Source organism: Pelodiscus sinensis, chromosome 21, assembly GCF_052426305.1.
Source record: "Pelodiscus sinensis isolate ZL-2025 chromosome 21, ASM5242630v1, whole genome shotgun sequence".
NCBI lineage: Eukaryota > Metazoa > Chordata > Testudines > Trionychidae > Pelodiscus > Pelodiscus sinensis.
The window spans coordinates 9,923,995-9,951,985 of record NC_143072.1 but is presented as its reverse complement, the minus strand read 5'-3'; the positions used below and the strand labels follow the sequence as shown (position 1 = coordinate 9,951,985).

General features: G+C 56.2%; 1 protein-coding gene and 1 long non-coding RNA gene across 4 annotated transcripts; one reads left to right on the top strand and one right to left on the bottom strand.

Annotated features, from left to right (window-relative positions):
• Window positions 1-21,899, bottom strand: POM121C (POM121 transmembrane nucleoporin C). 3 transcript variants are annotated; one of them, XM_075905017.2, is made up of 13 exons: window positions 21,651-21,899; window positions 18,119-18,331; window positions 17,418-17,576; window positions 11,989-12,069; window positions 11,332-11,503; window positions 9,456-9,547; window positions 8,452-8,522; window positions 7,436-7,560; window positions 7,056-7,158; window positions 6,300-6,479; window positions 3,874-5,484; window positions 3,155-3,298; window positions 1-2,852 (listed from the first exon to the last, which is right to left on the bottom strand). In XM_075905017.2, exons 1-13 carry the CDS (start codon window positions 21,875-21,877, stop codon window positions 2,758-2,760), a joined length of 3,273 nt encoding a protein of 1,090 aa, XP_075761132.2. In that variant the 5' UTR covers window positions 21,878-21,899; the 3' UTR covers window positions 1-2,757. The 3 variants fall into 3 exon arrangements, with proteins under 3 accessions (XP_075761132.2, XP_075761134.2, XP_075761133.2); XM_075905019.2 differs by having other exon boundaries at window positions 3,155-3,283; XM_075905018.2 differs by having other exon boundaries at window positions 6,300-6,476.
• Window positions 18,212-27,944, top strand: LOC142819283 (uncharacterized). Its single transcript, XR_012897132.2, has 3 exons — window positions 18,212-18,347; window positions 19,983-20,191; window positions 27,808-27,944. It is a non-coding gene; the product is annotated as an uncharacterized LOC142819283 (long non-coding RNA).
• Window positions 27,945-27,991: the final 47 nt, after the last annotated feature.

Below are 27,991 nucleotides of genomic sequence, written 5' to 3'. Positions count from 1 at the left end.
GAAGCGAGTTCTGGTTTTATTTTAAATCAATGACAGAAGCAAGGAAAAGTTGCACATTCACACGAACTCCCCCCCCCCCCCCCCCCCCCCAATTGCATGAGGAATGATCGAAGTTTTCATTAATTAAAAAACCCAGTGCACCCCTCCCCCCTTCATGTACCGCAGCCACTCCCGGGTCCCAGCCTGTGGCAGGGGACAGGGCAGCGGAAGGTCTCTGTGCAAGAGGCAGGTGGGCTCCTTTAGAGCAGTAGCCTGGGCCTTTGGTAGGTTCTAGTCTCTGCAGGGAATGGGAGGGGATGACTCAGGCCTAGGGAAAGGGCCAGTTACCAACCCCAACTCCCCGTGCACGAGGCCAGGGCAATGCTCCAGGCTGGCTCAACCTCCCACCCTCTTCCTTCCATGCTGGTTTTTTCACAGAAGCCACCTTCAGGCAGAGCGGCAGATTCTGAACGTGGTTGTTCCAGGGTGCACTGCACTAGTCTTAGAAACAGGCCAGCCCTGCCCTGGGCCCTGCTCATCCCACCACACAACCGGTTAGCCTGGCAGCACGCTCCATGCCACTGCCAGGGTACAGGGCAGGTTGGGCACAATGTGCTGGCAGAGGAGATAACCTGAAGCTGCTCCAGTTAACTGAGTGAACCCAGCCAGGTCCCTCAGGAATACAGTCCTATCTGAGCAGGCCTGCCAGCAGCTAATCCCACCCCTGCCTGCTCTCTTCTGGCTAGGAAAAGCTAGGCCAGCGAGCAAAGACTTGCTCAAAGGCTGACGCCCCCAAGAGCCACAAACTGCTCCAGTTCACAGTGGATTTGGGAAACTCCAGCCCCTCTGAGCACAGCACCCAACTCAGGCAGGGTCTGCAGGCAGCGCAGAAGAGCAAAGCCCCTTTGCCTGACTTTTCAAACCCCAGGTACATTCCTGTGCCGTCAGCCAAACTGTTCACAAGGGCCAATGCTAGTGGCAGCACAGGACCCTTCGTGGAGCTTAGCCACAGCAGTGGTACCCTCGGCACCCGGCCGCTACAGCCCAGCAAAGGCAGGGGGGACCGTACACTGTAAAGGAAGCCACTTCCCAGGGGCTAAGCCCAGAGACTTTCCGCCCAAGTCCTGCCTCCCCAGGCGAGAGACTCATTGTTCCTGGTAGAAAAACCCCACAACACCCAGCTCCCCCGAGGGTGGGAGCTGAGCCTCAGTCTCAAGCAAAACTGACAGTTTAGTCACATCTACATTCACCGCACAATGAAATTCCATACGTTTCATGTAACATCGAGCTGTCTGGAGAGGAGAATGCCCCGAGGACCGGGTCAGAGAGCTGCCTGCGGCCGCTTTCTCCTCCCCAGAAGGAACTAAATCCTACTCGACAGCTTTGAAGTGTTGGCCCCCTCAGGGAACCAAGCTTGAAGGAATTCAAAGGCAATTTAGCTTAAATATAAAAATAAATTTTTATTCTCTTAAAAAAATGTTTAAATATCTGTTAATTTAGGGGTCTGCAGACACACTCACACTTCTGAATAGTAAAAAGATCTGGCAGCTGGAACCACTCTTGGAATGTGGGGAGGAGGGGGCACAGGCCTGGGCCGTTAGGGCATCACCCCCTCTCCCGAAGAGGCACAAGCCATCCTCCCAGTGAGCACCGCAGGGACTCCCTGGCCAGAGACAACCCCAAAAGGCACCCCACAGTGGGCCCCTGGGAGCGGACAAGGGAGGAGCAGCTAGACAGCTGTGAAAGGGGGCAGGAAGCAGCGTGCATGCGGGGGATGGTGCCAAAAGGAGGCGAGGTTGCAGGGTGGAACAAGCTCATGGGCAGGCAGGGGAGAGAAGCCCGACTTGGAGCAGGGCATGAAAGTGAAGAAGCTGCCAGAATGGGACCTAGAAACACCATCCAGCCCCTGTGGCCCCCCCGCCAGCCGTTCTCACAGTCACCCCATCACTCAGCACGAGCAGCCACACAAGGGGGCTACTGGCAGCAGGCAAATCCGGCATTGCCAACATGCCGCCACTCACACGGGCCAGAGCTTCCTCCAAACTCGATTCAATGAGCGAACCCCCAACAGGCAGAGCGGAGCCAGGCGCAGGAGAAAACGCAAGGGAAGGAACGCAACAGGGCAGGGGCTCTGCTCATCACGGCCTGGCAGAACGCCCCAAAGGCACCACCCTCCTGGGGGCAGATGGGAGGTTCCCCAGCAACAGGCAGCTCTGGTCTGCCTGGGAGCTCCCAGCCTGTCACTAGCTGCACGGCAGGAGTCTGCCTGGCGCCCAAGAGTTACTCTCCAATGCACAGAGCCTGGGCCAGCGCTGGCACGGCTCCCCCAAGGTCACTGTGCCCCTGGAGCCAGCACAGATGCCCCCAGGCAGGTGAAAGGGGCTCCCCAGGGACTCAGCAGGGGCAGAAGCAGAGCAGGAGCTGCTGTTGGGGCAGACAGGGAAGATGCGCACAGGCTGGCCCCGGCCAGCTCCCACGCCCCCCACACAGGCCGTGGCGGGGAGGGGGCACGTGAGCCACTGAGGCGGCAATGGGAGAATGTTACACACGAGCCCTGGAGCACACGTGAGGAAAGGAAGCTGCTGCTATGTACAGAGAACATCCTCTCCGCTGTGGTGCTGTTCAAGTATGAAGGGCTTGGGTATCCCGGCACCCGACGGTCTCCAACCCAAGGGGCCAGCTCTTGGGAGGACCTGCCCTGCCGAAAGGTTCCTTTCCACGCTGCAGCCTTGGCCCCTGTGGCTGGGCCAGAATTCAAGTCCACAGAGGACCCAAGAGCTACTTTTTGCGGGGGTGCTGCCTTCGTGCCTGCAGCCGCTGCCGGGGCCCACTCTTGGATCCTGCCCCGATAGAAAACGCAGGTGCTGACGGTCCTAGAGGCAAGAGAGACTGGATGAGCCACGGCCACTGCCAGACGGCACGAACCTACAGCGCAGGGAGGGAGGAGACACCCCCCACTGTAGGCGGCTGCGCACCGAGTGCACGCCAGCGCTCCCGAGGCCTGCTCCCCTTCCCCAAGCACCCAGACGTTCTGCCACCACCCCCCACTGTGCGAGGGAGCAGGCGGGCAGGGGTGTCCTCCAGGACTGGCCCACAGACGGGAGCCTCTCTGAAGGCAGAGCCCGAGCTGCAGCCCAGCCGTGGGGAAGAGGAAGCCCTGAAGAAAGTCTCTTACCAAATGGAGGCCTTGCTCCTCCGAAGCCCGGTCCAGGAGTGCCGGGAGCCCCGAAAGTAAGGCTGCTGCTCCCGCCAGGCCCTGCTCCTGGGGCCGGCGTGCTCTGCCCGAAGGCGGGCGTGGGAGTTCCTGGAAGCCACACACCTGTCAGCCGGGGTTAGAGCAGCAGGATGGGACCCTGCACCTAGGGGAAGCTCCTGCTCTCAGGGTTACAGCTCAGCCGGGGGAGGAAGGTGAGAACCGATCCCTCCGGAAGGGCTGGAACAGCCCCACCTGGCTTCCCAGCAGACAGAGGCAAGGGCAGTCCTCCAAGCCCCAGGTTTCTAGCCTCCCCTTCCCATTTCCTGGCCCCTGTGCACGCCGAGCCCGGGGGACGGAGCGGATGAGTCAGCCCGGTGAGGCCTTGCCGCCTGGGACACGGGCCCGTGTACAGCTCGGGCTACTGGAGCGCACCCAGCAGAGCAGCAGCCCTGACCCGCGACTGGGCGCTGGAGTGAGCCCTGTCCAGGGACACTGGGCTACACAGAGGCTCGTTGGAGCCCTCTAGGGTTCTCGTGGCCCAGGACTGGCCCCGGCAGAGGGGGCATCAGGAATGGAGAATGAAAGCACAAGGTCACGGCCTAGAGCCACTCGAGCCTCCCGCCCCCCCCCCACGCCAGCTCCAGCCTTCAACCCACGTGGGGCTGAGCATCCCGCCCCCGCCCGAGTCAGGACCTTACCTCCAAAGGCAGGCTTGCTGTCGGCAGGGCCAGGCACAGTGAAGGCGAAGGGGGCGCTCTGGACGCCCGAGGCCTGTGTCAAGGAAGAGCCGAAGGGGGCTGCTGTGTTTGCCGAGCTGTTCTGTCCAGCCCCAAAACCGAAGGGAGCAGCGGGAGCGGCCCCGCTCAGGGCGGGCGTCGGGATGCCAAAGGCACTAGCTCCTGGGCTCTGCTGGGAGGGTGCCCCAAAGGTGAACGGAGAGAGGGAGGGCCCCCCGAACACCAAGCTGCCGGTGCTGCTCTTGGTGGGCTGGGGGTTGGAGCCAAAGCTTGCGGTGGTTGAAGTGGTGGCTGTTCCAAAGGAGAAGACGGCCGTCGTGCCTCCAAACGCTGGCTGGGCGCTGGTGGGCCCAAAGGAACCCTGGCTATTGGTCCCCCCGAAACCTGGCTGGGAGCTGTTCCCAAAGGCCGGCTGTGCTGCAGACTGGGCTACAGAGGCCCCAAAACCAAATGCAGGGGTACTAAAGCTCGCTGGGCCAGCGGCAGGTTTGCTGGTGGGCTGGTGGCTCTCCGGGGTGCCAGGGGCAAACACAGGCTGGGCAGCTACCCCGGGGTATGGAGGGGGCGGTTTTGCCTTCGCTCCAAAGGCCCCAAAGGCCAGCGTTGCCTGACTGGTGCTAGGTGGGGTAGAAGAGGTCAGATTTGTGCTCCCAAAGAGACTGAAGCCGGTGGTGGTGCTGGGAGCAGCCTGTGCGGCGCTCAGGTGCGCTGTGCTGAAGGTGGAGCCTGCTGGAGCGGTGGGGGCGGGGGCGGCGCCGGGGGCAGGCTTACCGAACTGGAAGGCAGGAGCAGCGGGCGTGAGGCTTGCTGCGGGGCTGGGGCCTGGGTTTGGAGGGGCTGCGAACAGGAAGAGCTGGGCGGTGCCGGCGGAGGTGGAAGCAGCGGCTGTCGTGCTGCTGGGTGCGCTGGCAGCAAGCGGCACGCCGAAGCCAAAGCTGAAGGCGGGCTTTGTGCCCGAGCCAGCGGCGCTCAGGGTGCTGGGAAGGCCGGCGAAGACGGAGGGGGTGTCCGTAGCGGAAGATGCTGTCGGATCAGTGGCTGGCGCTGGCTGAGATGCCTGCTTGAATGTGAAGGGAGCAGCTGTTGCCAAAGGGGCCGCGGGCGCGGCTAGGTTCCCAAAGACAGGCTTGAACGTGGTGCTGGCGGCAGCGGACGGAGCAGTTGAGGCAGGCGCTGGGCCAGCAGACACTGCGCCTGCCGTGGAGCTGCCGCTTGCAGAGCTCGTCCCGCTTTCGCTCTTCGGCAGGGCACCGAAGATCGGTTTGAACAGGGGGGCGGCGGATGCGGCTGCAGGCCCTGGCTGGCTGGCGGGCGGGGCGCTCAGCGCCCCAAAGAGAACGCTGGGCTTCGGGGGGGAGGGTGGCTTGCTGGGGGTCTGGCCCAGCTCACAGGACGCAGGAGTCGGCAGGCTGCTCGCACCGCCAAGGGGCTGAGCAGCAGCGGAGGGAGCAGGGAAGTTCAGCGCCGGCGCAGGCTTGGAGTCCGATCCAGCAGTGGGCAGGGGCCCTGATCCCAACACGCCGGGGGAGGTCGGCAGAGGCAGCGGAGATGTCACTGCAGCCCCAGCCGGATCTGTGGAAGAGGGAAAATCGTTTGCAGAGGAACTTGGTGTGGCCAAGTCGATGAGCTGGGCTGGGGGAGGAGGCTCAAGCTGCCCCCAGGCCTTACCTGGAGCAAAACCCAGCCCCAGGCAGAGCCAAGACGAGCCACCAAGCTAGAGCCCTCCTGGCATCCCCAGGATCATGTGGCGGAGGCCTGGGGGATTTCCTGCAGTCAGCTGTGGTCACGTTAGGTGTCTGGCCGTGTGCGGTCCCTGGCACCGCCCCGGTTCTGCAGACAGGAGTGCTCCGGCCAGCCGCCCACCAGCCACAAGAGCACGAGTGCGCCCAGCCAGACTCACCGTCAGCAAAGCCCGGTCCTAGCCCCCAGATCAAGGCCCACTGCCATACTAGCGCATCCAGCCCGCGGCAGGACGTTTCGGTTCCGCCTCGGCTGGCCAGACACGGCGCCCCGGACGGCACAAGCCGCCCCTCTGGCTGAGCAAACACCTTCAGCTCATTGTGCTGCCACCCGGCCCTTATCCGCAGGCAGGCTGGGACGTTACCTGCGGGGGAATGGGCCAAGGGGTCCTGATCCCGGCCTCCTGGAACGCTCGCACCCCGGCGTGTGGCTTCTGCAACGGCACCCTGGCTGTGCCAGGCTCGGAGCTGGCCAGCAGGCAGAGCCCGACTTCTCACTTTGTTTGTATTGCAAAGCTTGGCTACTACTTTAGTTCAGGCCTTGGCCTTAGCTCTACTACCCCAGGGACAGGCCCTGCCAAGCTTGGACTGGCCAGTGACCGGAGGCCATGTCTCCCCGTCCCTCCTCGCTCCAGCTGGGTCACTAACCTGCAGGCACGAGCGCGCTCTGGCTGCTCTGCATCTTCGCCAGGCTCTCCAGCAGGGAGCCAGGGCCGGCGACCATGGAGGCCGATGCCACAGCAGTGGGCCCAGGAGACGGCATGGTGAGCGGCAGAGGCCTGGCTCCAGCGGTGGGTTCTGCAGCAGGGCTTGGGGTGGCATCTACTGCTGGGGAGCAGGAAAAACCCACCCGCTTAGCGCTCTCTAGAGAAGAGCATGTTGCTCTTAGCACGGCCTCCCAGCGTGCGGGGCAGCGACGTTAGCAGCCCACCCACACTCCTGAACGGGTCTGAGAGCTTCAGCCCCGTCCACAATCCAGAGGATGCATGTGGGGAGAGTCCCAGGTCTGGGGGTGGGGTCATGTCTGGAGCTCTCCCCGGGCTCTGGAGAGGCAGAGCTCGCTGGCCCCGGGAAAGGCAGCCTTCCTGGGCATGACAACTCGCATGGTGCTGCTCTGCGGCCTGAGTGACGCAGGTGACACCAGACGACTAATGACGGTTGCAAGTGCGTCAGGGTGAAAGTCACAGGCAGGACGTGGTCAAGAAGCAATAATTCAGACGCCCAGGGCAGAGCTCACGCCACGTCCTGCCCTGCGCCGCGCCCCCTCAGGGCGTAAAACCCACCGACTCGTGTCCTTAAGCACGATGGTCTCTTCTGGCTTGTGTGTCTGCTCCAGGTTCCAGCTCACAGCAAGTACCCAGCAGCCGCCCCTCCAGAACGGGGGAGGCCACGCGGAGCCCCTACCTGTCTTCTCCTCCAACACCTTGTTGAACCACTGCAGCGCTGCCTTCTTTTCCGCAGCCACGTCCTCTGCGGTGACAGCATAGCCCAGCTGGGGTGGCGGGGGCTGCCGAGGGAAGGACGCAGGAGCTTAGTGTCTGCTTGAGGCGGCATGCAGAGCCCAAGAGACAGAGCCTGCCACTCAAATCCCTGCTCCCGTTTGGCCCACGGCCTGGGGGCGCACGAGGCCAGAGCATTGTGGGCAGCTCCTCAGACACCAGGAGCTGGGCGGGGCTTCACTCCCATCCCACAAAGGGGCAGGTGCGCCCACCCTAGGCAGCTGGGCCAGGAGGACCCGCAGCACGGCCGAGGCCCCCAGGCGGAGCTCCGCAGAGGCCACGCACCAGGGTAAGCTGGTCCCCTCGGCGAGAAGAAAGCAGCTGGATCTTCCGCTTGCGTTTCCCGCTGCTCCCTGATGGGGACGGCGAGGGCAAGGAACTCTGCTTCTTCCGCGCAGGGGTCTCCACAGCTGGAATGAGAGGAGCAGCTCGCACTAGGCTCCCGCGGGAGGCGGGGTCACTGCGCACCCCCTGCCTCAGGAACTTGCTTACCGGCGCCTTCACTTCCTGTCGGGGGGAGGAGGGGCCACACCCCGGAGCAGAACCAGACAGTGGGCCAAGCGGGGGACAGGCCCCAGGGTTTCCTGCACAGAGGTGGCAGCTTGTGCAAAGATGCCCAGGCAGCAGGGACCTTGGCTCTGTCCCGCTGAAGAGCCCATTCGGGAAGCGCCATGCGAATGGCTCCACTCCCCACGCCGCAAAGGGGCCTTGCTCTAGTTCATATCGCCCGTTCAGCCCGGGGAAGCCGGACAGGGGAACTGGCAAGGGCCTACCATTACTCAGTGCAGACAAAGGATGTTAAGTAGCACGTAGCTGACTAATCGAATAGTCGGCGCATTTTTGCATCAACTATTTGATTAGTTGAGAGGGCGGCGCTGCCCCTTTGAAACGCCGCTGCGGTGTTTCGAAGGGGCAGTGCCATGTGGAGTCCAGGGGCAGCTGGGGAGTCCCCAGCTGATCCCCGGCTCGCCAAGGTGGCATGTCAAAGCGGCAGCACTGCACTGAGACGCTGGGCTCTGTGCGGCACTGCTGCTTTGAAGTATCCCCCTCTTCCCCCCGCCCTTGCTGCCTCTTTCAGACAGACGCGGGGGGTGGGGGGGAGAAGCGACTAGTCGACTATCCTGTCACCTATCTGATAAGCATTTGGTTATCGGATAGTCGACTAGTCCTTAACATCCCCAGCGTGGACCTTGGTGAGACACCTCCCCATCCCTACTTACTCTCCAGCAGCCTTTCCTTCACAAGGCCCACCCAAGCAGGCGCCCCGGTGGCTCTGCAAGCCAGACTCCGTGCCCACTCACCCTTTTCTGTCTGCAGCTCCTTGTCAGATTTTACAGGGGTAGATGTGCTGGACCAGTGAAGATCCCCCTCCCTGCAGAGACAGGAGAAAGCCTGTTAGGCCCAGTCCAAAGCGACTCACCTCTTCTCGGAGGGACAGGACAATTCCAGGAGAGTCAAGAGTGAGAATCTTGAAAGCTACCAGCAAAATTGACATCGGTGGTAAGACCCGCGCCTCGGCCACAGCCCCGCCTCTAGCGCAAACAGCCTCACGCTGCCTGAGCGTTCATGCGCCTCACCTGGGTCAGCAAAGGGAGAACTGCACACAGACCCTCCAGCACTTGGCAGAGGCAAAGCTAACCTCAGAACGGCCCCGAGGGGCCCATGGCCTGCGGGCCTGAGAGTCCCTTTGCTTTAGACCCAAACACTCCGCGGGAATGGTCTGGGAACATGGCCTGTCAACATTTTTCTGACTGATGGGCCACCCGTGCAAACTGCAGACGCACACCTCGCCGGGAGGGCCGAAGCACCAAGGCAGGAGGCTGGTAACGGAGAGGCACCTCTGCATGGACAGGTGTGATGATGGGGCTTAGAGCAACAGTGAGAAGTGGTTAACGAAATGGCACCATGTGACCGATCCGGCCAAGGAAATGGCCAAAAGCAGCAGGGTGCATGCAACATCTGAACTCGTGTCAGCCGCAGGAGAGGCAGGGCGCTGACGGACAGAGCAGGGGCAATGCTGCCTTCGCCTGCACCAGGCTGGGAGCAGGAAGACAAGGGAGAGCGGATTTAGCCAGACTGCTGGGGACTCGAGATGGCTGGAGCATCCCACGATGGGCAGATTACACAGAGCTTGAGGCTCAGGGAGAGAGAAGAGCCTTGGCAGCCCCACTGGACGTGCGTCACCCTTCCCATCCAGAGACCGGAGCCTGCACACAGGCTACTGCTGGAGCTATCTCCCCAGCGTCTACGTATGCTGAATCAGCAACGCAGGCGAGCGGCACTGAACTGGAAGCAGTTTGCTTACCTGGCTTTCTTGCTGGGCCTCTCTGGTGTCTGAGAGCGGGAAGATGCCGGACTGGAGAGAGGGGAAGCACTCGGGCCGCTCCTCTTCCAGAGCTGGAACCCAGAGAGAAAGGCCATTGAACGGTAATTCCCGCTGAGAGGCAAATGCCCTCTGCTCCCGACCAGCCACGCAGACCGTACTGCTCCCTTGCGTGACAAACCTGCCACGGTCTGACTGGCGAAGAGACTAGAGGCTTAAGACAGGTCTATGCCGCAATCAGACAGCACGGCTGGCCTGTGCCAGCTGACGCGGGCTCACAGGGCTGTTGCACTGTGGTGTAGACATTCGGGCTTGGTCTGCAACCAGACCTCGGGGGCCCCTCCTCCTTGCAGGGTCCAGGGCCTGGTCTCCAGGCAGACAAATGCCTACACCAAGCAGTCCCTTGGCTTGAGCCCTGGGAGCAAGTATGCGGCAAGGGCCCGCTGCAGGTTTCACTGGTATAGACACACCCTGGACCCATCAGCACAAAGCACAAGCTATGTCAAGCCGACCTCGGGGGCTGCAGCGTTTTCCTATTGAAAGTGGCACAGTTCAGCCAGGACCCAACCCAGGAGCCCTTCCCACAGGAATGGCCAGAGGGAGCCGGAGCAATGGTCCTGCTAGCCTGTCTTCCCACAGAGGCCAGCGCCGAACTCAGGAGAGGGACTGGGCAGCGCACAGCAATTAGCACGCGATTCATCCGCTGCTGCTTCTGGCAAATGGAGCCTACGAACACGGGCAGCATGGGGTTCCACCCGGCCATCCGCTTACAGCCTCCACAGACCCATCCGCCAGGAACTTACCTAATTCCTTTCTGGATCCAGCCATTGCTTTGGCCTTCACACACTGACTGTGCGTTGCGTGAAGAAAGATTTCTGTTCGTTTTAAACCTGCTGCCTATTGGGCGAGCCGTGGTGCTTGTGTAACGGGAACAGGTACATTACACTTCCTTCTCCCCTCCTGCCACACTATTCACTGTGTCAGACCCCCTTACACACCATCTTTTCCAAGCTGAAGAGCCCCAGGCTTTTCACTCTCTCCTCAGATAGAAGCTGATTCATACCCCTGATCATTTCTGTTGCCCTTCTCTGGGCCCCTCTCAAATCTATTTTTTAGCATGGGGCAATCAGAACTGCATGCAACACTCCAGGTGGGGTTTTCCCTGGATCAATTTTAGAAAGGTGAAGCAGGTTTGATGCCCTAAAGCACCTAACCAGGGTGCCCTCTGGCTCAGGAGATAAGGAGGTCCAAGAGGAAGATGGCAGAAGAGTGGCAGTTAAGCACACGCAAGGACAGGCTGCTAGCTAGTAACGTTCAGTGATCTGCTCTTATGCTGCATCAGCAATTTTAGTCCTGTCTGAGGAGAAAGGAGCCATTTCAGCAGCATGTTTTGTTGCCTAGCAGCTGCCTAAGAACCTAGCTCAAAGTTGAAAATGCTGGACTCGCACACTGGCCAAATGCAGCCTGAAAGGAGGTGGCAGGACAGGAGAATGGTTCTGATTTTATGTTCGGTTTTACCTAGAACAATCCAAACTGAGCACCAAGCAACTGAAACTAAGTATCTGTTCTGGTCGGTTGGAGGAGGCTCAGTTCCCTGCTACCCCTTGGCATCAGTCCATGCTGGAGGATAGCACAGCACTGTCTCCCGGGGCGCACGCTGAGGACAGGCAGTGGCGACGGTTTACATTTTGCCTGAGAAGTTTTGCTGAAGATATTTGTGCTGAATGAAGCTGGTCAGAAATTACTTGTTTATTGCCAAGCAACTGGCAATGCTGCCTTCCCCTCGTAGGGCCACGCCACCCCAAACCGCTGTCTCCCCGTCAATTCCAGGTGCTTTACTGGAAATGCTGCATCCTACCTTCGACAGTCCCCGGGTGGAGCTGTAGGAGCTGGCGATAGCATTGCGGATGGAGCTGGGAATCCCACCAGCATGTATGTTGTTCATGGAGCTGATGGAAGAAGTGCGCGATCTCTTGCTCAAGCAATCATCTAGGCACTGGGAAGCGAGCGCCCTTTTCAATGTGCCTGGCCTAGTGAAAAGGGAGAGACTGTCAGATCTGGAGCTAAGACAGTCGTTGAGTTTTCAGATTGGGAGCTGAACCAAAAAAAAGTTTGTTCTGACTTGAGCCAAAGCTTTTTTAGTGTTGATGAGGAAACACAAGAGTATCAGCTCACTTGGTTTTTTGTATCTGATTTTGCACAAAACGTTTTGTTCTCAGGTGTTTCGCACTTGGTGTTCTGTGTAGGGAGATAACTATTTTTTAAAAACACCTTTAGGGTTTCAGAATTTTCCATTTTTCCAGGCTGAAACTATTCACTGAATTTAACTTGAATTCTCACACGATTTTGGTGCCCTGAAAAGTGTTTTTCAATTAATTTACTATTCATCAAAAACAAGTTTGGCCTAGTTCTAATTACATGCCTCCATCCTCATTCCAGGGTGCCTCTTCTCAAGCCAGGTCCCTCTGGCCTCCACTTGACTGGCCAGCCCCTTCCCAGGTTGACAGCCACTTACTTGGGAACCAGAGATGCTGGGGCTCCATTGGCGACCAGGGGCTCAAATGCAGACTGCCCACTGCCACTGCTGTCATGGCGCCTGCAAAAGAGACACAAGGCAATTCTCAGAGCGCAGACGGACCAGCACAATCCAGCACTCTGCACTGGAAAACGCTCTCTGGAACCCAGAACTGCGGTACCCCCACCTAGTGCAGACGTATGAGCAGACAAACCTCGCCCACCCTTTCATCGGACAGTCACACACTGGCAGAACCCTGCTTTCATTTTTAGTTTTTGTTCCAACGTGGAATGAAAACAAATTTCAAAACCTTGGAAGTTGCTTGGAAACAGAATTGTCATCTCTACTGAATTGTTAGCTCTACTGCGGAGCTTGAGTGCATTTGTCTCAAGTGCTAGCCACACTAGGGCCTGCTCTCCACTACAGTGGAAGGTCAAAATAAGACACACAACTCCAGCTATGTTAGTGATAGAAATGTAGCCGTGTTAATCTGGTGTAGCTGAAACAAAAAACAGGACTATGTAGCACTTTAAAGACTAACAAGATGGTTTATTAGGTGATGAGCTTTCGTGGGCCAGACCCACTTCCTCAGATCAAATAGTGGAAGAAAATTGTCTCAACCATATATACCAAAGGATACAATTTAAAAAAAGTGAACACATATGAAAAGGACAAATCAAATTTCAGAACAGAAGTGGGATTAGGGGGGGAGGTAAATGTCTGCGAGCTAATGATATTAGAGGTGAAAATTGGTTGTGATATATGGTTGTGACAATTTTCTTCCACTATTTGATCTGAGGAAGTGGGTCTGGCCCACGAAAGCTCATCACCTAATAAACCAGCTATGTTAATGAGAGTAATAGCATTTCTGTACTGTCCACACAGCGGGACGCCGACAGGAGCAACTGCTCCCACCTGCTTCCCTTAAGAACCGGTCGATCTTCCACTAGCGCAGACATGCCCTGGAGGCTGCTCATATGCCAGCTGGCAGCACAAAGGTGCCTCTGGGATGTTGGTGCTAAGCTGACATAACTGACACAAGCGCTGTTTGGCCCACAACACGAGTCACAACAGTGAGCCTGGCTGCCTACCGAACCTGTTCACACTCGCTGCTGTGAAATTGTGACCGACACAGCCGGGCACTCGACACCAGTGGGGATTGGGGGAGGCGGTGAGCGTAATGCGGCCGGGCACTCGACCCCAGTGGGGATTGGGGGAGGCCGTGAGCGTGACGCGGCCGGGCACTCGACACCAGTGGGGATTGGGGGAGGCCGTGAGCGTGACGCGGCCGAGCACTCGACACCAGTGGGGATTTGGGGGAGGCCGTGAGCGTGACGCGGCCGGGCACTCGACACCAGTGGGGATTGGGGGAGGCCGTGAGCGTGACGCGGCCGGGCACTCGACACCAGTGGGGATTGGGGGAGGCGGTGAGCGTGACGCGGCCGGGCACTCGACACCAGTGGGGATTGGGAGGCAGTGTCAGAAAGGAGAACCGAGTGTCCACATCCATGCTGACCCTGTACTGTTCTCTGTAGCACTGAAGTTATCCCCCATGTCCCACCCCACCCAGAGCGTGGGAGGTGGCCCAGGCATCCACTCGTCCAGGAAGTACAAAGAGCAACGGGAGAAGACAACTGCATGAGCCACCCCAGCACCCAGTGGAAGCGCGCTGCAGCAGTGGGGAACGCAGCTGGTTGCTCCCTGAACGCGGCTCATCTGGGCTCTCAAACGGACATCTAACAGCGGGCCCAGCAGCAGCAGACAGGACGACAGACTCAGCATCGCGTCAGCCCAAGTGTCTCCTCTCTGACTCCCTAGCACTCAATTAACTTGCAAGCGCATCTAATCCAGCCCTAGTGGATTTCCCCACCACAAGCAGCATGCGGGCTCCTGGCAAGCAAGGGGCAGACACAGGGAGCAACAGACCAATTCAACCGTCACATACAGAAAGGGACAGGCAGAAAAGAGGACAGCACAACAGTGCTAAGCAGGTGCAAGAGGACTCCCCCAGAAAGAGAACGGCATCCACTGATCTGCATCCCACTCCTTCCTAAAATCCTGGGGAAAGACACTGGAATGGGAACTGGGAAGCATTTTTTTCACCATTTCTTGAAGGAAAAATTTGTGTTCCTTTTATTGAAAGAGTTATGAAGGAGGTCTCAATGGATCTTTTAAATTGCTGTGTTTTGTTTTACACGAGAAATTGAAGACACATGTACCCCAAGAACTAGGGGTCACCAAAAGAAGTCAATAGCTAGCAGCTTTAAAACAAACCAAAGGCAGTATTTCTTCACACAGCACGGTCGATTGAAGACCAGGATTAGAATAGGGTTCAAACAGAGCTAGATAGATTTATGGAGGTTAGGTCCATCGATGGCTTTTGGCCAGGATGGGGTCCCTGGCCTGTTTGTCAGGGGCTGGGAAAGAGACACAGGGAATGGATCACTTAGAATCACAGAATTCTAGAACTGGAAGGCACTTGGAGAGATCATCCAGTCCAGTCCCCTGCCCCCATCGCAGGAACACGCACCACCTAGACCGGGGTGGGGAAACTGGTTTTGGATTAGGGACCACTGATGCATGGGAAAAAATCAGCTGGGGGTGGGGGGGGTGTCACACAAGTGAGAAACAAAAAACCCACAAACCCTCACTGACCTGGCCCCCGACTGAGGAGAAAAAACCCATTTAACCCCCAGATGGAGCAAGTAATTAAGGAATCCATCTGCAAACACTTGGAAGATAATAAGGTGACAAGGAACAGCCAGCATGAATTTGTAAAGAACAAATCATGTCAAACCAATCTGATCACTTTCTTTGATAGGATAACGAGTCTTGTGGATAGGGGAGAAGCGGTGGACATGGTATACCTAGACTTTAGTAAGGCGTTTGATACGGTCTTGCATGATATTCTTATCAATAAACTAGACAAATACAAATACAACTTAGACAGGGTGCATAAACTGGCTGGATAACTGTTCTCAGAGAGTAGTTATTAACAGTTAACAATCCCCCTGGAAAGGTATAACAAGTGGGGTTCCACAGGGGACTGTTTTAGGACCGGTTCTGTTCAATATCTTCATCAATGATTTAGATACTGGCATAGAGTGTACGCTTATTAAGTTTGCAGATGATACCAAGCTGGGAGGGGTTGCGACTGCTCTGGAGGGTAGGGTCCTAATTCAAAATGATCTGGACAAATTGGAGAAATGGTCTGAGGTAAACAGGATGAAGTTTAATAAGGACAAATGCAAAGTGCTCCACTTAGGAAGGAACAATCCGTTTCACACATGCAGAATGAGAAGCGACTGCCTAGGAAGGAGTCCTGCAGAAAGGGATCATGGGGTTATAGTGGACCACAAGCTAAATATGAGTCAACAGTGTGACACTGTTGCAAAAAAAGCAAACATGATTCTCGGACGCATTAACAGGTGTGTTGTGAGCAAGACACAAGAAGTCATTCTTCCGCTCTACTCTGCGCTGATTAGGCCTCAGTTGGGAGTATTGTGTCCAGTTCTGGACACCACATTTCAAGAAAGATGTGGAAAAATTGGAGAGGGTTCAGAGAAGAGCAACAAGAATGAGGAAAGGTCTAGAGAACATGACCTCTTAAGGAAGACTGAAAGAATTGAGCTTGTTTAGTTTGGAAAAGAGAAGATTGAGAGGGGACATGAGAGAAGTTTTCAGGTATCTTAAAGGGTGTCACAAGGAGGAGGGAGAAAAATTGTTCTTCCTGGCCTCTGAGGATAGAACAAGAAGCAATGGGCTTAAACTGCAGCAAGGGAGGTTTTAGGTTGGACATTGGGAAAAACTTCCTACCTGTCAGGGTGGTCAAACACTGGAATAAATTGCCCAGGGAGGTTGTGGAATCTCCATGTCTGGAGATATTTAAGAGCAGGTTAGATAAATGTCTATCAGGGATGGTCTAGACAGTGCTTGGACCTGCCGTGAGGGCAGGGGATTGGACAAGATGACCTCTCGAGGTCCCTTCCAGTCCTAGTATTCTATGGTTCTATGATCCATTTCTGCAGGACTCCTCCCTAGACAGCTGCTTCCCACTGGCTACGTGTAGACTGGCATGATTTTCCGGAAATGCTTTTAACGGAAAAGTTTTCCATTAAAAGCATTTTCAGAAAAGCGCGTCTAGATTGGCAGGACACTTTTCCGCAAAAGCACTTTTTGTGAAAAAGCGTATGTGGCCAATCTAGACGCGCTTTTCCGCAAAAAAGCCCTGATCGCCATTTTTGTGATCGGGGCTTTTTTGCGGAAAACAAATCTCTGCTGTCTACACTGGCCCTTTTGCACAAAAGTTTTTCGGAAAAAGACTTTTGCCCGAACGGGAGCAGCATAGTATTTCCGCAAAAGCATTGACAATCTTACATGAGATCGTCAGTGCTTTTGTGGAAATTCAAGCAGCCAGTGTAGACAGCTGGCAAGTTTGACGCTTTTCCGGAAAAAGTGGCCAGTCTAGACACAGCCACTGTGTGTGAAAAATGGATTGCTCCTTCCTCAATGATTGCCTGTTCTGTTCACTCCCTCCAGGGCACCTGCATTGGCCACTGTAAGCAGACAGGACCGTGGCATGCATGGACCTTTAGCCTGACCCCATCTGGCTGCTCTCATTTCTCTCTAAAGGCTGAGGTTAGAGAACTGGCTAGTTTATGATAAAAATAATATGCAAGCGAGATGTGGTGAAGAGAATGAGGGGGAAGGGTGGTTATGTTTAAGTCTAGTTTATTAACTTCCATGTGAGCACCTGAGCAGCTGACCAAGTTCTGTTTCCGGCTACTGGCCACACTGGAAAGGCTCCCGTGTTCAGGGCTTGCCAAACGGCGGCGAAATCCACTTGCCAGCCCCGCACCACGCATGCACCAGCCCCACACCACGCATGCACCAGCCCCGCACCACGCATGCGCCAGCCCCGCACCACGCATGCACCAGCCCCGCACCACGCATGCGCCAGCCCCGCACCACGCATGCACCAGCCCCGCACCACGCATGCGCCAGCCCCGCACCACGCATGCGCCAGCCCCGCACCACGCATGCACCAGCCCCGCACCACGCATGCACCAGCCCCGCACCACGCATGCGCCAGCCCCGCACCACGCATGCGCCAGCCCCGCACCACGCATGCGCCAGCCCCGCACCACGCATGCGCCAGCCCCGCACCACGCATGCACCAGCCCCACACCACGCATGCACCAGCCCCACACCACGCATGCGCCAGCCCCACACCACGCATGCACCAGCCCCACACCACGCATGCACCAGCCCCACACCACGCATGCGCCAGCCCCACACCACGCATGCGCGCACCGCAGGCGAACAGGGTGACCGGCTGACATCTACTCGCCACGGGCAAGTAGATAAACGGATTTGTCGAGCCCTGCCCATGTTCACAGCAGACACACCCTGGCCCTCTAGCTTATTACCTCCTTTTGCTCTCCTGACCACTGGGGAAACTCTGATCCTGCTCCTCCTCCACAGCCCTCTTCCTGCTGTCCTTGAGTGCACTCAGCACGGTCTCCTTCGCACAGGGGTCCAGGGTGCTACTGCACGACAAGGCCACTGGCAAGCTCAGCTGCTCCAAGCTGCAACATGAAGGCATGAGTTAAGGGACACAGGCACCCGCCTACTCTCCATTAGCGGTGCTGCATGTGCTGAGTCCACCTGTGCCCCCAGCCCCAACAGCCCAGCCCAGATGAAGATGCCCTCTCCCTCTCCCTCCCCCTCCCCCAAGGAAGAGAAATAATCTGGGCAGCATCTCCGATGAAGCTTCAGGACTAGCTTGTGACCTCACAATCCTTTCCATGGCATGAAAGCGATGCTGGAGATGGGGGTTAACAGGCCCCTCCAGGGCCATGAGCTCCCCTCCGGGTAGAGTGCCGCAGGAGATCAAAAGGCAGAGTGAAGAACCCAAGCAGGCTACTCTCCACCTGCTGCTAAGGAAGGGGAGGCCTGACAGGGCTCCACGCAGCGCGAAGTGACACACAAGTGCACCCAGCCTCCGCAAGAGACACTACTCTGCACAACACTCTGTGAGAAGACAGAGGTGTGTTTGTGAGCACTGGCTGCAGGCGGGTACCACGTATGCTGTGGCATGCTGAAGGGCCTCTGATTAAGCTGTACTCACAGCGGAGAGCGGGACAGGTTGCTGTCTGGCCGCGCGATCTTCACGGTCACCGGGCTGTGCACCATGTGGGAGTTGCGAGCAGACAGCACGCTTTTCCTCTGATAGCCGTCGAGACACACTGTGGGCAAGGTCCCCAGGGAAGCGTACTGGGCCTGCTGGATTGGATACCGACGGCGAGGTGTCAGCACAAAGCGAGTTGGAGTCAGGTGGTCCCTGCAGAGAAAATCCAGTGAGTAGGGCCAAGTAACACCCCTGTTGCTAATCACAAGACACTCCGCACAGCGCAAAGGGTCAAACAGGTTTGTGCCCATGCAGCTGCAATGAAAAACTAGACAGATCCAACAAGCTAATTTCTGCTTTAGTCCGTGCAAACAGCACATGTCCCCAACAATCCGGAAGTGACCAGAACTATACGTTTGCCACACGCAGCCTCGCCAAAATGCAGCTTCCTCTGAACACTGGCGGCAGGCACATCTCCACACAGCAAGGAAACAATTCCTGTGTCAGCTTCAAGGCGAATTTAGGGGAGCAAAGGGTGGTGGAGAGCTCAGAATCTGGTTTGGGCACTAAGGCTAGTAACCCTCCTCTTGCAAACGCCAATGAGCACAAAATCATAGCTATATGGGCCAGGACAATCTTGGTAAGAGCAGTATCCTTGTCAGAGACGTACTAACACAAGGTGCCCTTGCTGCATACGGACAAGGCCTAGGTGATGGGCACCTCCATTTTTAATCTTTCAATGACCCTCTGTGACCCCCTCCTCCAGAGGAGAACTGCCCTTGGAACACGACATTCTTTGTAGAAGAGATGTTAGTGCCGTTAAATCCATCTGGTCTATTTCCCCGTTCAGAATAAGGGGCAAACAGTAGGAATCACATCCCTGGAACTATCAGCATGTGGCAGCATCAACACTCACTAAGCTATTCTGGAGAGTGCCCCTGCAGCGTATTTGATAGAGAATCAAGTGAAACATCACGAGGCAGCGACTCTGGGTTAGCAGAGACACAGAGGCATGCAGCTCTGAACTCCAGATTGCAACCTCTTTACTAGTCTCCTGCTTGAACTAACTGGAGAGGGGCCACTGCAAAACAGGGATGTGGCCGTGTATTCATTCAAACGGTTAACCAACAAGCCTGGGCTCATCGGTTAACCCTCCGGGTTTCACGCAAGCGCGCTCCTTCCCCCGCAGCGCTCTACCCCTCGCTCCCGACCCAGTTGATTGCTGAGGCACTTGTCTGGTTTACAGGCCTTTAAACAGCAGAAGCCCCACAGTGCCCTATGGAGAATGCCTACCAAGAGGGGAACTTCCTCTCCCAGCTGCAGGAGAGAGCCTCACACACCCTACTGCCAGCTCTCCACTACTTGCCTGCATTCCCCAGACCTGACAGCAGGAAGCTCTGCCCAAGTTAGCACTGTCAGAGCTCCTGGAAAGCACTTGGAGAGACCCAGCTCCAGAACCCACCAAAGCAGGGAGCCTTCCTCCCCGCAAGCTTCAAAGTGAGGCTGTGTTGGAGGAGGTGGTGTACCAACAGCAGCGGGGTGGCGGGGGCAGTGGGAATGAGGAGGGGGCTGTTCACCAGGAGCTGGGGTAGCAGGGCCAGGGAAGAAGGCTGTCTCCTGCATAGGGGGCTGGGTTACAGGGGCAGGGTGGGACAGAAAGGGCAGGAAGATAATGGAGAGAGCTGCCTGAGTGGGGATTAGGCCAAAAGCAGTGGCGACATTTTGCCCTTATTTGAAGGAGTGGGACTAGCTAATGGCAAGGAAACTGCATGAATTGGGTTGGAGGTGAGGGGTTTAGTTGGGTGGGAGGGAGCTGCCTCCAGAGCAGGGCTGCGGGGGGACTCAGTCCTGTCCTTATCCGCAGAAGATGCCTCCGGAGGAATGGAAAGGCTGTGGGGAGGAGGATGCCAATCCTCGGCTAGCTGTTTTTATCCGCATCGGCAGAGGGCAAACCCACAGCTCATTTGCGTGGACATGGAAGCGGATGCAGATACGTATTTCGTATCTAGGGCCCTTCAAAACGTGCTACTATCCATGGATGTTCATGTGGCTACCCAGGCGCACTTTCAACAGGTGCCAACACAAATTATGTGTCCATGTAGGGCTCTAAGGATGGGAAGGACTTGGCCTGTCTTTACTGAAAAAAGAAGTGGTTGGTGTCAGGCTAGGAAGCTGGCGGGGGGGGGGGGGGGGGGAGAGCAGCTAGAGGTGAGGGGGCAGACTGGTTTTTACTCAAAGGCAAGGGGGTAGATTAAGGCTAGATGAGTGGGGTGGGAGAGGGCTGGGAACTGTCAGTCCAGTCGTTAAGCAAAGGCAAGGCAGTGGGCGGGGGGGGGCAGGAGAATGGGAGGGAGGGTTGGGGTGAATGTGGCAAAGTGCTCTTACCCCAAGGTGAGGCAGCAGGGTGGGGAAATGGGTCAGGATAGGGAGACAGGTTGTTCTGCTCTTGGGACTGGGAAGGGCTGGAGACTGAGGAGGGTGGAACAGGGGGTGTCACTCTTACCCCTTGGCCAAGCGAGATGATAGACAGTGAGAGGGGTGCTGGGGGTTGGGACTGGGAAGGGCTGAGGTGTTGCTCGTACCCTGTTTCAGGCCAGGCAGGGTGGGGCTGAGGGGAGCGGGGTGTTGGGCCAGACGGGTGGGGCGTCGCTCTTACCCCACGGCCAGGCAGAGCAGGGTATGGTGAAGGAGGGTGAGGGAGGACCGGAAGGGGTCACACTTACTGCGTGGCCAGGCGAGGTGATGGGGACCGGGATCGGTCAATGATGTGAGGGGGGACTGGTGAGGTGAGGGGGGACTGAGAGGACAAGGGATCCTAGGGGGTGGTGAGGTGGGGGGGACTCAGGGAGGGGATCGGTAGGGGAGTCCAGGAGGATTGGCAGGGTGGTGAGGTGAGGAGGGGAGGGGCCGTGGGCGGTGAGGGGCGTTTCGGGGGACCCGGGAAGGGAGGGGGGAGAGAATCTGCGGGTGGGAGCCCAGGGACAGCGAGTGGTGGTCTGGGAGCGAGGGACCCAGGGGCACAGGGGGATGAGGGAGGGTCCGGGGGCTGGAGACCTGGGGGTGAGGGGGACCTGGCAGGGTGGTGGGTCCAGTGCGGAGGGGGACCTGGGGCTGAGGGGGGCCCGGCGGTGTCGGGGGCGGGGCAGTGGGGGGGCCCAGGGAATCACTCACCGCGCGGCCGGACGGGGGGAGGAGGGTCTTGAGGGGATTGCTCTTACCGCAGCCAGCTGGGGGGGGAGAGGGGGCCGGGGGTGGCCCCGGGGGTAGGGGGGTCCCAGGGGGTGAGGGGGGTCCCGGGGGGGTCCCGGGTGGGGGGGCCCCGGGGGGCGAAGGGGGGTCCCGGGGGAGGTGAGGGGGTACCCGGGGGTCTCTCTTACCGCGAGGCCGGCCGGGGGGGGTACCCGGGGGGGTACCCGGGGGGATGAGGGGGGTACCCGGTGGGGGTACCCGGTGGGGGTCCCGGGTGGGGGGGCCCCGGGGAAGGTGAGGGGGGTACCCGGTGGGGGTCCGGGGGGTCCGGGGGGGCTCTCACCTGCCGGGGCTGCGCGCGCCGAGCGGGGTCCCGTTGCCCGGCGCCCTGTGGGTGGCGCGGGGCCCGATCCGGCGCGAGGCCCCCGGCCCGGCCCGCATCGCGCCCCAGGCCCCCGCCGCGCCCAGCAGCGCCGCGCCCGCGCCCAGGCCCCGCAGCAGCAGCCAGGCCAGGCCCAGCAGCGCCAGCGCCAGCCCCGCGCCCCGCAGCCCCGGCCCGCCCCGCGCCATGGCGGCTCCCCCCGCCGCCCGCCCGGCATGCACCGCGCGGGGGGCGGGGCCCGGGGCGGGGCTCGGTCAGCCCGCAGCACAGCGGGGGGTCCCGGGGGGGCACCTTGCAGCGGGGGGAGGGGGTCCCGGGGGGGTCACCTTGCAGCGGGGGGTCCCGGGGGGGTCACTTTGCAGCGGGGGGAGGGGGTCCCGGGGGGTCACTTTGCAGCGGGGGGAGGGGGTCCCGGGGGGGTCACCTTGCAGCGGGGGGTCCCGGGGGGGTCACCTTGCAGCGGGGGGGGGGGTCCCGGGGGGGCACTTTGCAGCGGGGGGTCCCGGGGGGGTCACCTTGCAGCGGGGGGGGGGGTCCCGGGGGGGTCACCTTGCAGCGGGGGGTCCCGGGGGGTCACTTTGCAGCGGGGGGAGGGGGTCCCGGGGGGGTCACCTTGCAGCGGGGGGTCCCGGGGGGGGGGGGGACTCTCCAGCCCTGGCCGGTCGGTTCAGGGGGCCGGGCCGGGGCTGCTCTGGATGCTCCTGAGGGCTCCGCCCGCCCAGCGGGTCGAAGCGACACGGGGGCAACAGGGGACACTCGTGGGAAAGCGCCCTGGCTCCGGGGGCAGGGCCGGGGAGTCGCTGCGGGGCCTCAGGCGGAGCCGCGCTCCAGGCAGGAGGTGGAGGCGCTGCAGAGGGTCCAGGGCAGAGCCACGCGATGAGCCGTCGAGAGAACACGAGCCGGGGGGAGGCTGAACCGGGCTTGTTTAGTTTGCAAGGAGAAGGCTGAGGGGGGACTCGAGGGGCTTTTCAAGGACCTAAGGGGTGTCACAAGGAGAAGGGGGAAATTGTTCTCCTTGGCCCCTGAGGAGAGGACAAGCAGCCAGGGAGGTTTAGGTTGCACATTAGGAAAAACTTCCTGTCAGGGTGGTTAAACACTAGAATAAATTGCCCAGGGAGGTTGTGGAATCCCCATCTCTGAAGATATTTAAGACCAAGTTAGACAGAAGTCTATCAGGGATGGTCTAGACAGGGCTTGGTCCTGCCGTGAGGGCAGGGGACTGGACTCAATGACCTCTCCAGGCGCTTTCCAGTTCTAGTGTTCTAGGACTGGTATGTTGGCTTGCTTTTACTGGTCAATAACTCTGATTTCCTATTCCTAATTAATAAGCCTTTTGTTAGTACGTTACAGGATTGGCTACAGGTGTCTCTATTGTGAGATCTAGGGTAAGTGACTGGTCCATTGGGGCTGGAAGCAATCTAATGTGCCCATCACCTGCTTCCTGGCTGTTCCTTGGCAGGAAAAGGGCAAAAAGTCTGCCTCTTAGCAAAGAAATAGCACAGGGTTCCCATCCACACAGTCTGGTGGTTACTGCTGGAGGTGCTTCTTAAAAAGAGAGTGAGGATCATAAAAAGGAGGGGCAGATTCCCCAAAGGTTAGAACATAAGAACGTCCAGACTGGGTCAGACCAAAGGTCCATCCAGCCCAGTACCCCGTCTGCCGACAGTGGCCAATGCCAGATGTCCCAGAGGGAGTGAGCTGAACAGGTAATGATGAAGCGATCTCTCTCCTGCCATCCATCTCCACCCTCTGACAAAGGGAGGCCAGGCACACCATTCCTTACCCATACTAATATCCATTAATGGACTTAACCTCCATGAATTTATCTAGTTCTATAACCCTGTTATAGTCCTAGCCTTCACTTCCTCCCCAGGCAAGGAGTTCCACAGATTGACTATGTGCTGTGTGAAGAAGAACTTCCTTTTATTTGTTTTAAACATGCTGCCCATTAGTTTCATTTGCTGGCCTCTAGTCTTTATACTACAGGAACAAGTAAATAACTTTTCCTTCTTCATTTTCTCCACCTGACTCATGATTTTATATACTTCTATCATATCCCCCCTTAGTCTCTTTTCCAAGCTGAAAAGTCCCAGTCTCTTTAATCTTTCCTCATATGGGACCCGTTCCAAACTCCTCATCATTTTAGTTGCCCTTCTTGGAACCTTTCCTAATGCCAATATAGCTTTTTTGAGATGAGGAGACCACATCTGTACACAGTATTCAAGATGTGGGCATACCATGGATTTATATAAGGGCAATAAGATATTCTCTGTCTTATTCTCTAGCCCTTTTTTAATGATACTTAACATCCTCTTTGCTTTTTTGACTGCCACTGCACAATGCGTGGACCTCTTCAGAGAACTATCCATGATGACTCCAAGATCTCTTTCCTGATTAGTTGTAGCTAAATTAGCCCCCATCATAGTATATGTATAGAACCAAAGAGCTGGAAAAGACCTCAGAAGGCCATCAAGTCCAGCCCCCTGACAAAGGCAGGACCAATCCCAATTAAATCAACCCGGCCAGGGCTTTGTCAAGCCGAGACTTAAACACCTCTAGGGCTGGAGATTGCACTACTTCCCTAGGGAACCCATTCCAGTGCTTCACCACCCTCCTAGTGAAATAGTTTTTCCTAATATCCAACCTGCACCTCTCCCACCACAACTTGAGACCATTGCTCCTTGTTCTGCCATCTGTCACTACTGAGAACAGCCCCTCTCCATCCTATTTGGAGCCTCACTACAGGAAGTTGAAGGCTGCTATCAAATCCCCCCTCACTCTTCACTTCTGAAGACTAAATAGACCCAACTTCCTCAGCCTCTCCTCATAGGTCATATGCTCCAGCCCCCTTGGTCGCCCTCCGCTGGATCCTCTCCAATGCATCAACATCCTTCCTGTAATTGGGGGCCCAGAACTGGACACAATAGTCCAGATGTGGCCTCACCAGAGCCGAATAAAGATCTCTGGATCTGCTGGCAATGCTCCTCCTAATGCACCCTAATATGCCATTAGCCTTCTTGGTTACAAGGGCACCCTGTTGAGTCATCTCCAGCTTCTCATCCACTGTAACCCCCAGGTCCCTTTCTGTAGAACCGCTACTTAGCCAGTCGGTCCCCAGCCTGTACCAATGCTTGGGATTCTTCCGTCCCAAGGGCAGGACTCTGCACTTGTCCTTGTTGAACCTCATCAGATTTCTTGTGGCCCAATCCTCCAATTTGTCTAAGTCACTCTGGACCCTATCTCTGCCCTCCAGCGTATCTACCTCTCCCCCCAGCTTAGTGTCATCTGCAAACTTGCTGAGGGTGCAATCCACCCCCTCATCCAGGTTATTAATAAAGATATTGAACAAAACCGGTCCTAGAACCAAACCTTGGGGCACTCTGCTAGAAACCGACAGCCAACCTGACATCGAGCCGTTGATCACTACCCACTGGGCCCAACCTTCCAGCCAGCTTTCTATCCATCTTACCCTCCATTTATCCAATCCATACTCCCTTAACTTGCTGGCAAGAATATTGTGGGAGACCGTATCAAAAGCCTTGCTAAAGTCAAGGTATATCACATCCACTGACTTCCCACATCCGCAGAGCCAGTTACCTCATCATAGAAGCTAATCAGATTGGTCAGGCACGACTTGCCCTTCGTGACTCCATGCTGACTAATCCTGATCACCTTCCCCTCTTCCAAGTGCTTCAAAATGGATTCCTTAAGGATCCCCTCCAGGATTTTTCCAGGTACTGAGGTAAGACTTACTGGCCTATAGTTCCCTGGATTGTTCTTCTTCCCTTTCTTAAAGATGGGCACTACATTTGCCTTTTTCCAGTCATCCGGGATCTCTCCTGATCTCCACAACTTTTCAAAGATAATGGCCAAAGGCTCCTCAATGACATTTGCCAACTTCCTCAGTACCCTCGGATGCATTAAATCCAGACCCATGGATTTGTGTACGTTTAGCTTTTTTAAATAGTTCCTAACCTGTTCTTTCCCCACCACGGGCTGGCCACCTTCATCCCATATTGCATCACTTTGCACATTAGTCTGGGAGCTGACCTTGAAGACAGAGGCAAAGAAAACAACTTCAGCTTTCCCCACATTATCTATCACTATGTTACTGCCCTCATCCAGTAGGGGCTCCACACCCTCTCTGATCACCTTCTTCTTGCTATAGTTGGGGTTATTTTTTCCAACGTGCATTACTTTACGTTTATCCACATTACATTTCATTTGCCATTTTGCTGCCCAATCACTTAGTTTGGTGAGATCTTTTTGAAGTTCTTCACAGTCTGCTTTGGTCTTAACTACCTTGAGCAGTTTAGTGTCATCTGCAAACTTTGCCACCTCACTGTTTACCGCTTTCTCCAGATCATTTATGAATAAGTTGAATAGGATTGGTCCTAGGACTGAGCCTTGGGGGACACCACTAGTTACACCTCTCCATTCTGAAAATTTACCATTTATTCCTGCCCTTTGTTTCCTGTCTTTTAACCAGTTTTCAGCCCATGAAAGGATCGTCCCTCTTATCCTATGACTATCCTACAACTTAATTTACATAAGGGCCTTTGGAGAGGGACGTTGTCAAAGGCTTTCTGGAAATCTAAGTATACTATATCTAGTGGATCCCCCTTGTCCACATGTTTGTTGACCCCTTCAAAGAACTGTAAGGCTATGTCCAGACTGGCATGATTTTCCGCAAATGCTTTTAATGGAAAAGTTTTTCCGCTAAAAGCATTTGCGGAAAAGAGCATCTAGGTTGGCACGGACGCCTTTGCGCAAAAGCACTTTTTGCGGAAAAGCGTCCGTGCCAATCTAGACACGGTTTTACGCAAGAAAGACCCGATCGCCATTTTCGCCATTGGGGCTTTCTTGCGCAAAATGATTCTCAGTTATCTACACTGGCCCTCTTGCGCAAAAGCATTTGCGCAAGAGGGCTTTTTCCCAAATGGAAGCAGCATTGTATTTGTGCAAGAACACTGACTATCATACATTAGATCGTCAGTGTTCTTGCACAAATTCAAGTGGCCAGTGTAGATAGCTGGGAAGTTTTTCCGCAAAAGCATTTGCTTTTGCGGAAAAACTTGCCAGTCTAGACGCAGCCTAATAGATCAGTAAGGCATGATTTCCCTTTACAGAAACCATGTTGACTTTTGCCCAAGAAATTATGTTCTTCAATGTGTCTGACAATTTTATTCTTTACTATTGTTTCAATTAATTTGCCCGGTACTGATGTTAGACTTACCGGTCTGTAATTGCTGGGATCGCTTCTAGAGCCCTTTTTAAATATTGGCGTTACATTAGCTATCTTCAAGTCATTGGGTACAGAAGCTGATTTAAAGGATAGGTTACAAACCATAGTTAATAGTTCCGCAATTTCACATTTGAGTTCTTTCAGAACTCTTGGGTGAATGCCATCTGGTCCTGGTGACTTGTTACTGCTAAGCTTGTCAATTAATTCCAAAACCTCCTCTAATGACACTTCAATCTGTGGCAAGTCCTCAGATTTGTCACCTACAAGGGACATGTCAGGTTTGGGAATCTCCCCAACATCCTCAGCCGTGAAGACTGAAGCAAAGAATTAATTTGGTTTCTCTGCAATGACTTTATCGTCTTTAAGTGCTCCTTTTGTATCTCGATCATCCAGGGACCCCACTGGTTGTTTAGCAGGCTTCCTGCTTCTGATGTACTTAAACATTTTGTTATTACCTTTGGAGTTTTTGGCTGGCTGTTCTTCAAACTCCTTTTTGGCTTTTCTTATTATATTTTTACACTTCATTTGGCAGCGTTTATGCTCCTTTCTATTTACCTCACTAGGATTTGACTTCCACTTTTTAACAGATGTCTTTTTATCTCTCACTGCTTCTTTTACATGGTTGTTAAGCCACGGAGGCTCTTTAGTTCTTCTACTATGTTTTTTAATTTGGGGTATACATTTAAGTTGGACCTCTATTATGGTGTCTTTGAAAAGTGTCCCTGCAGCCTGCAGGGATTTTACTTTAGTACCTTTTAATTTAACTAACCTCCTCATTTTTGCATAGTTCCCCTTTTTAAAATTAAATGCCACAGTGTTGGGCTGCTGAGGTGTTCTTCCCACTACAGGTTCCCTCCCTTTCTCTCTGCCCAGGGCCTTCACAGCACCTGGAGAACAAAAAGCAGCAACGCTGAAGAGGAGGGTCTTGTCTGAATGAAGCTCTGCCAGCCAAGTTGCTGGCACATGTGTAGGAGCGATACTCTCCAGGACAGGCATTCGTGGAATTTTATTTTGTCCGTCTTGCATCCAGTCGTGACTTTTATGCCTCCTCCATTTG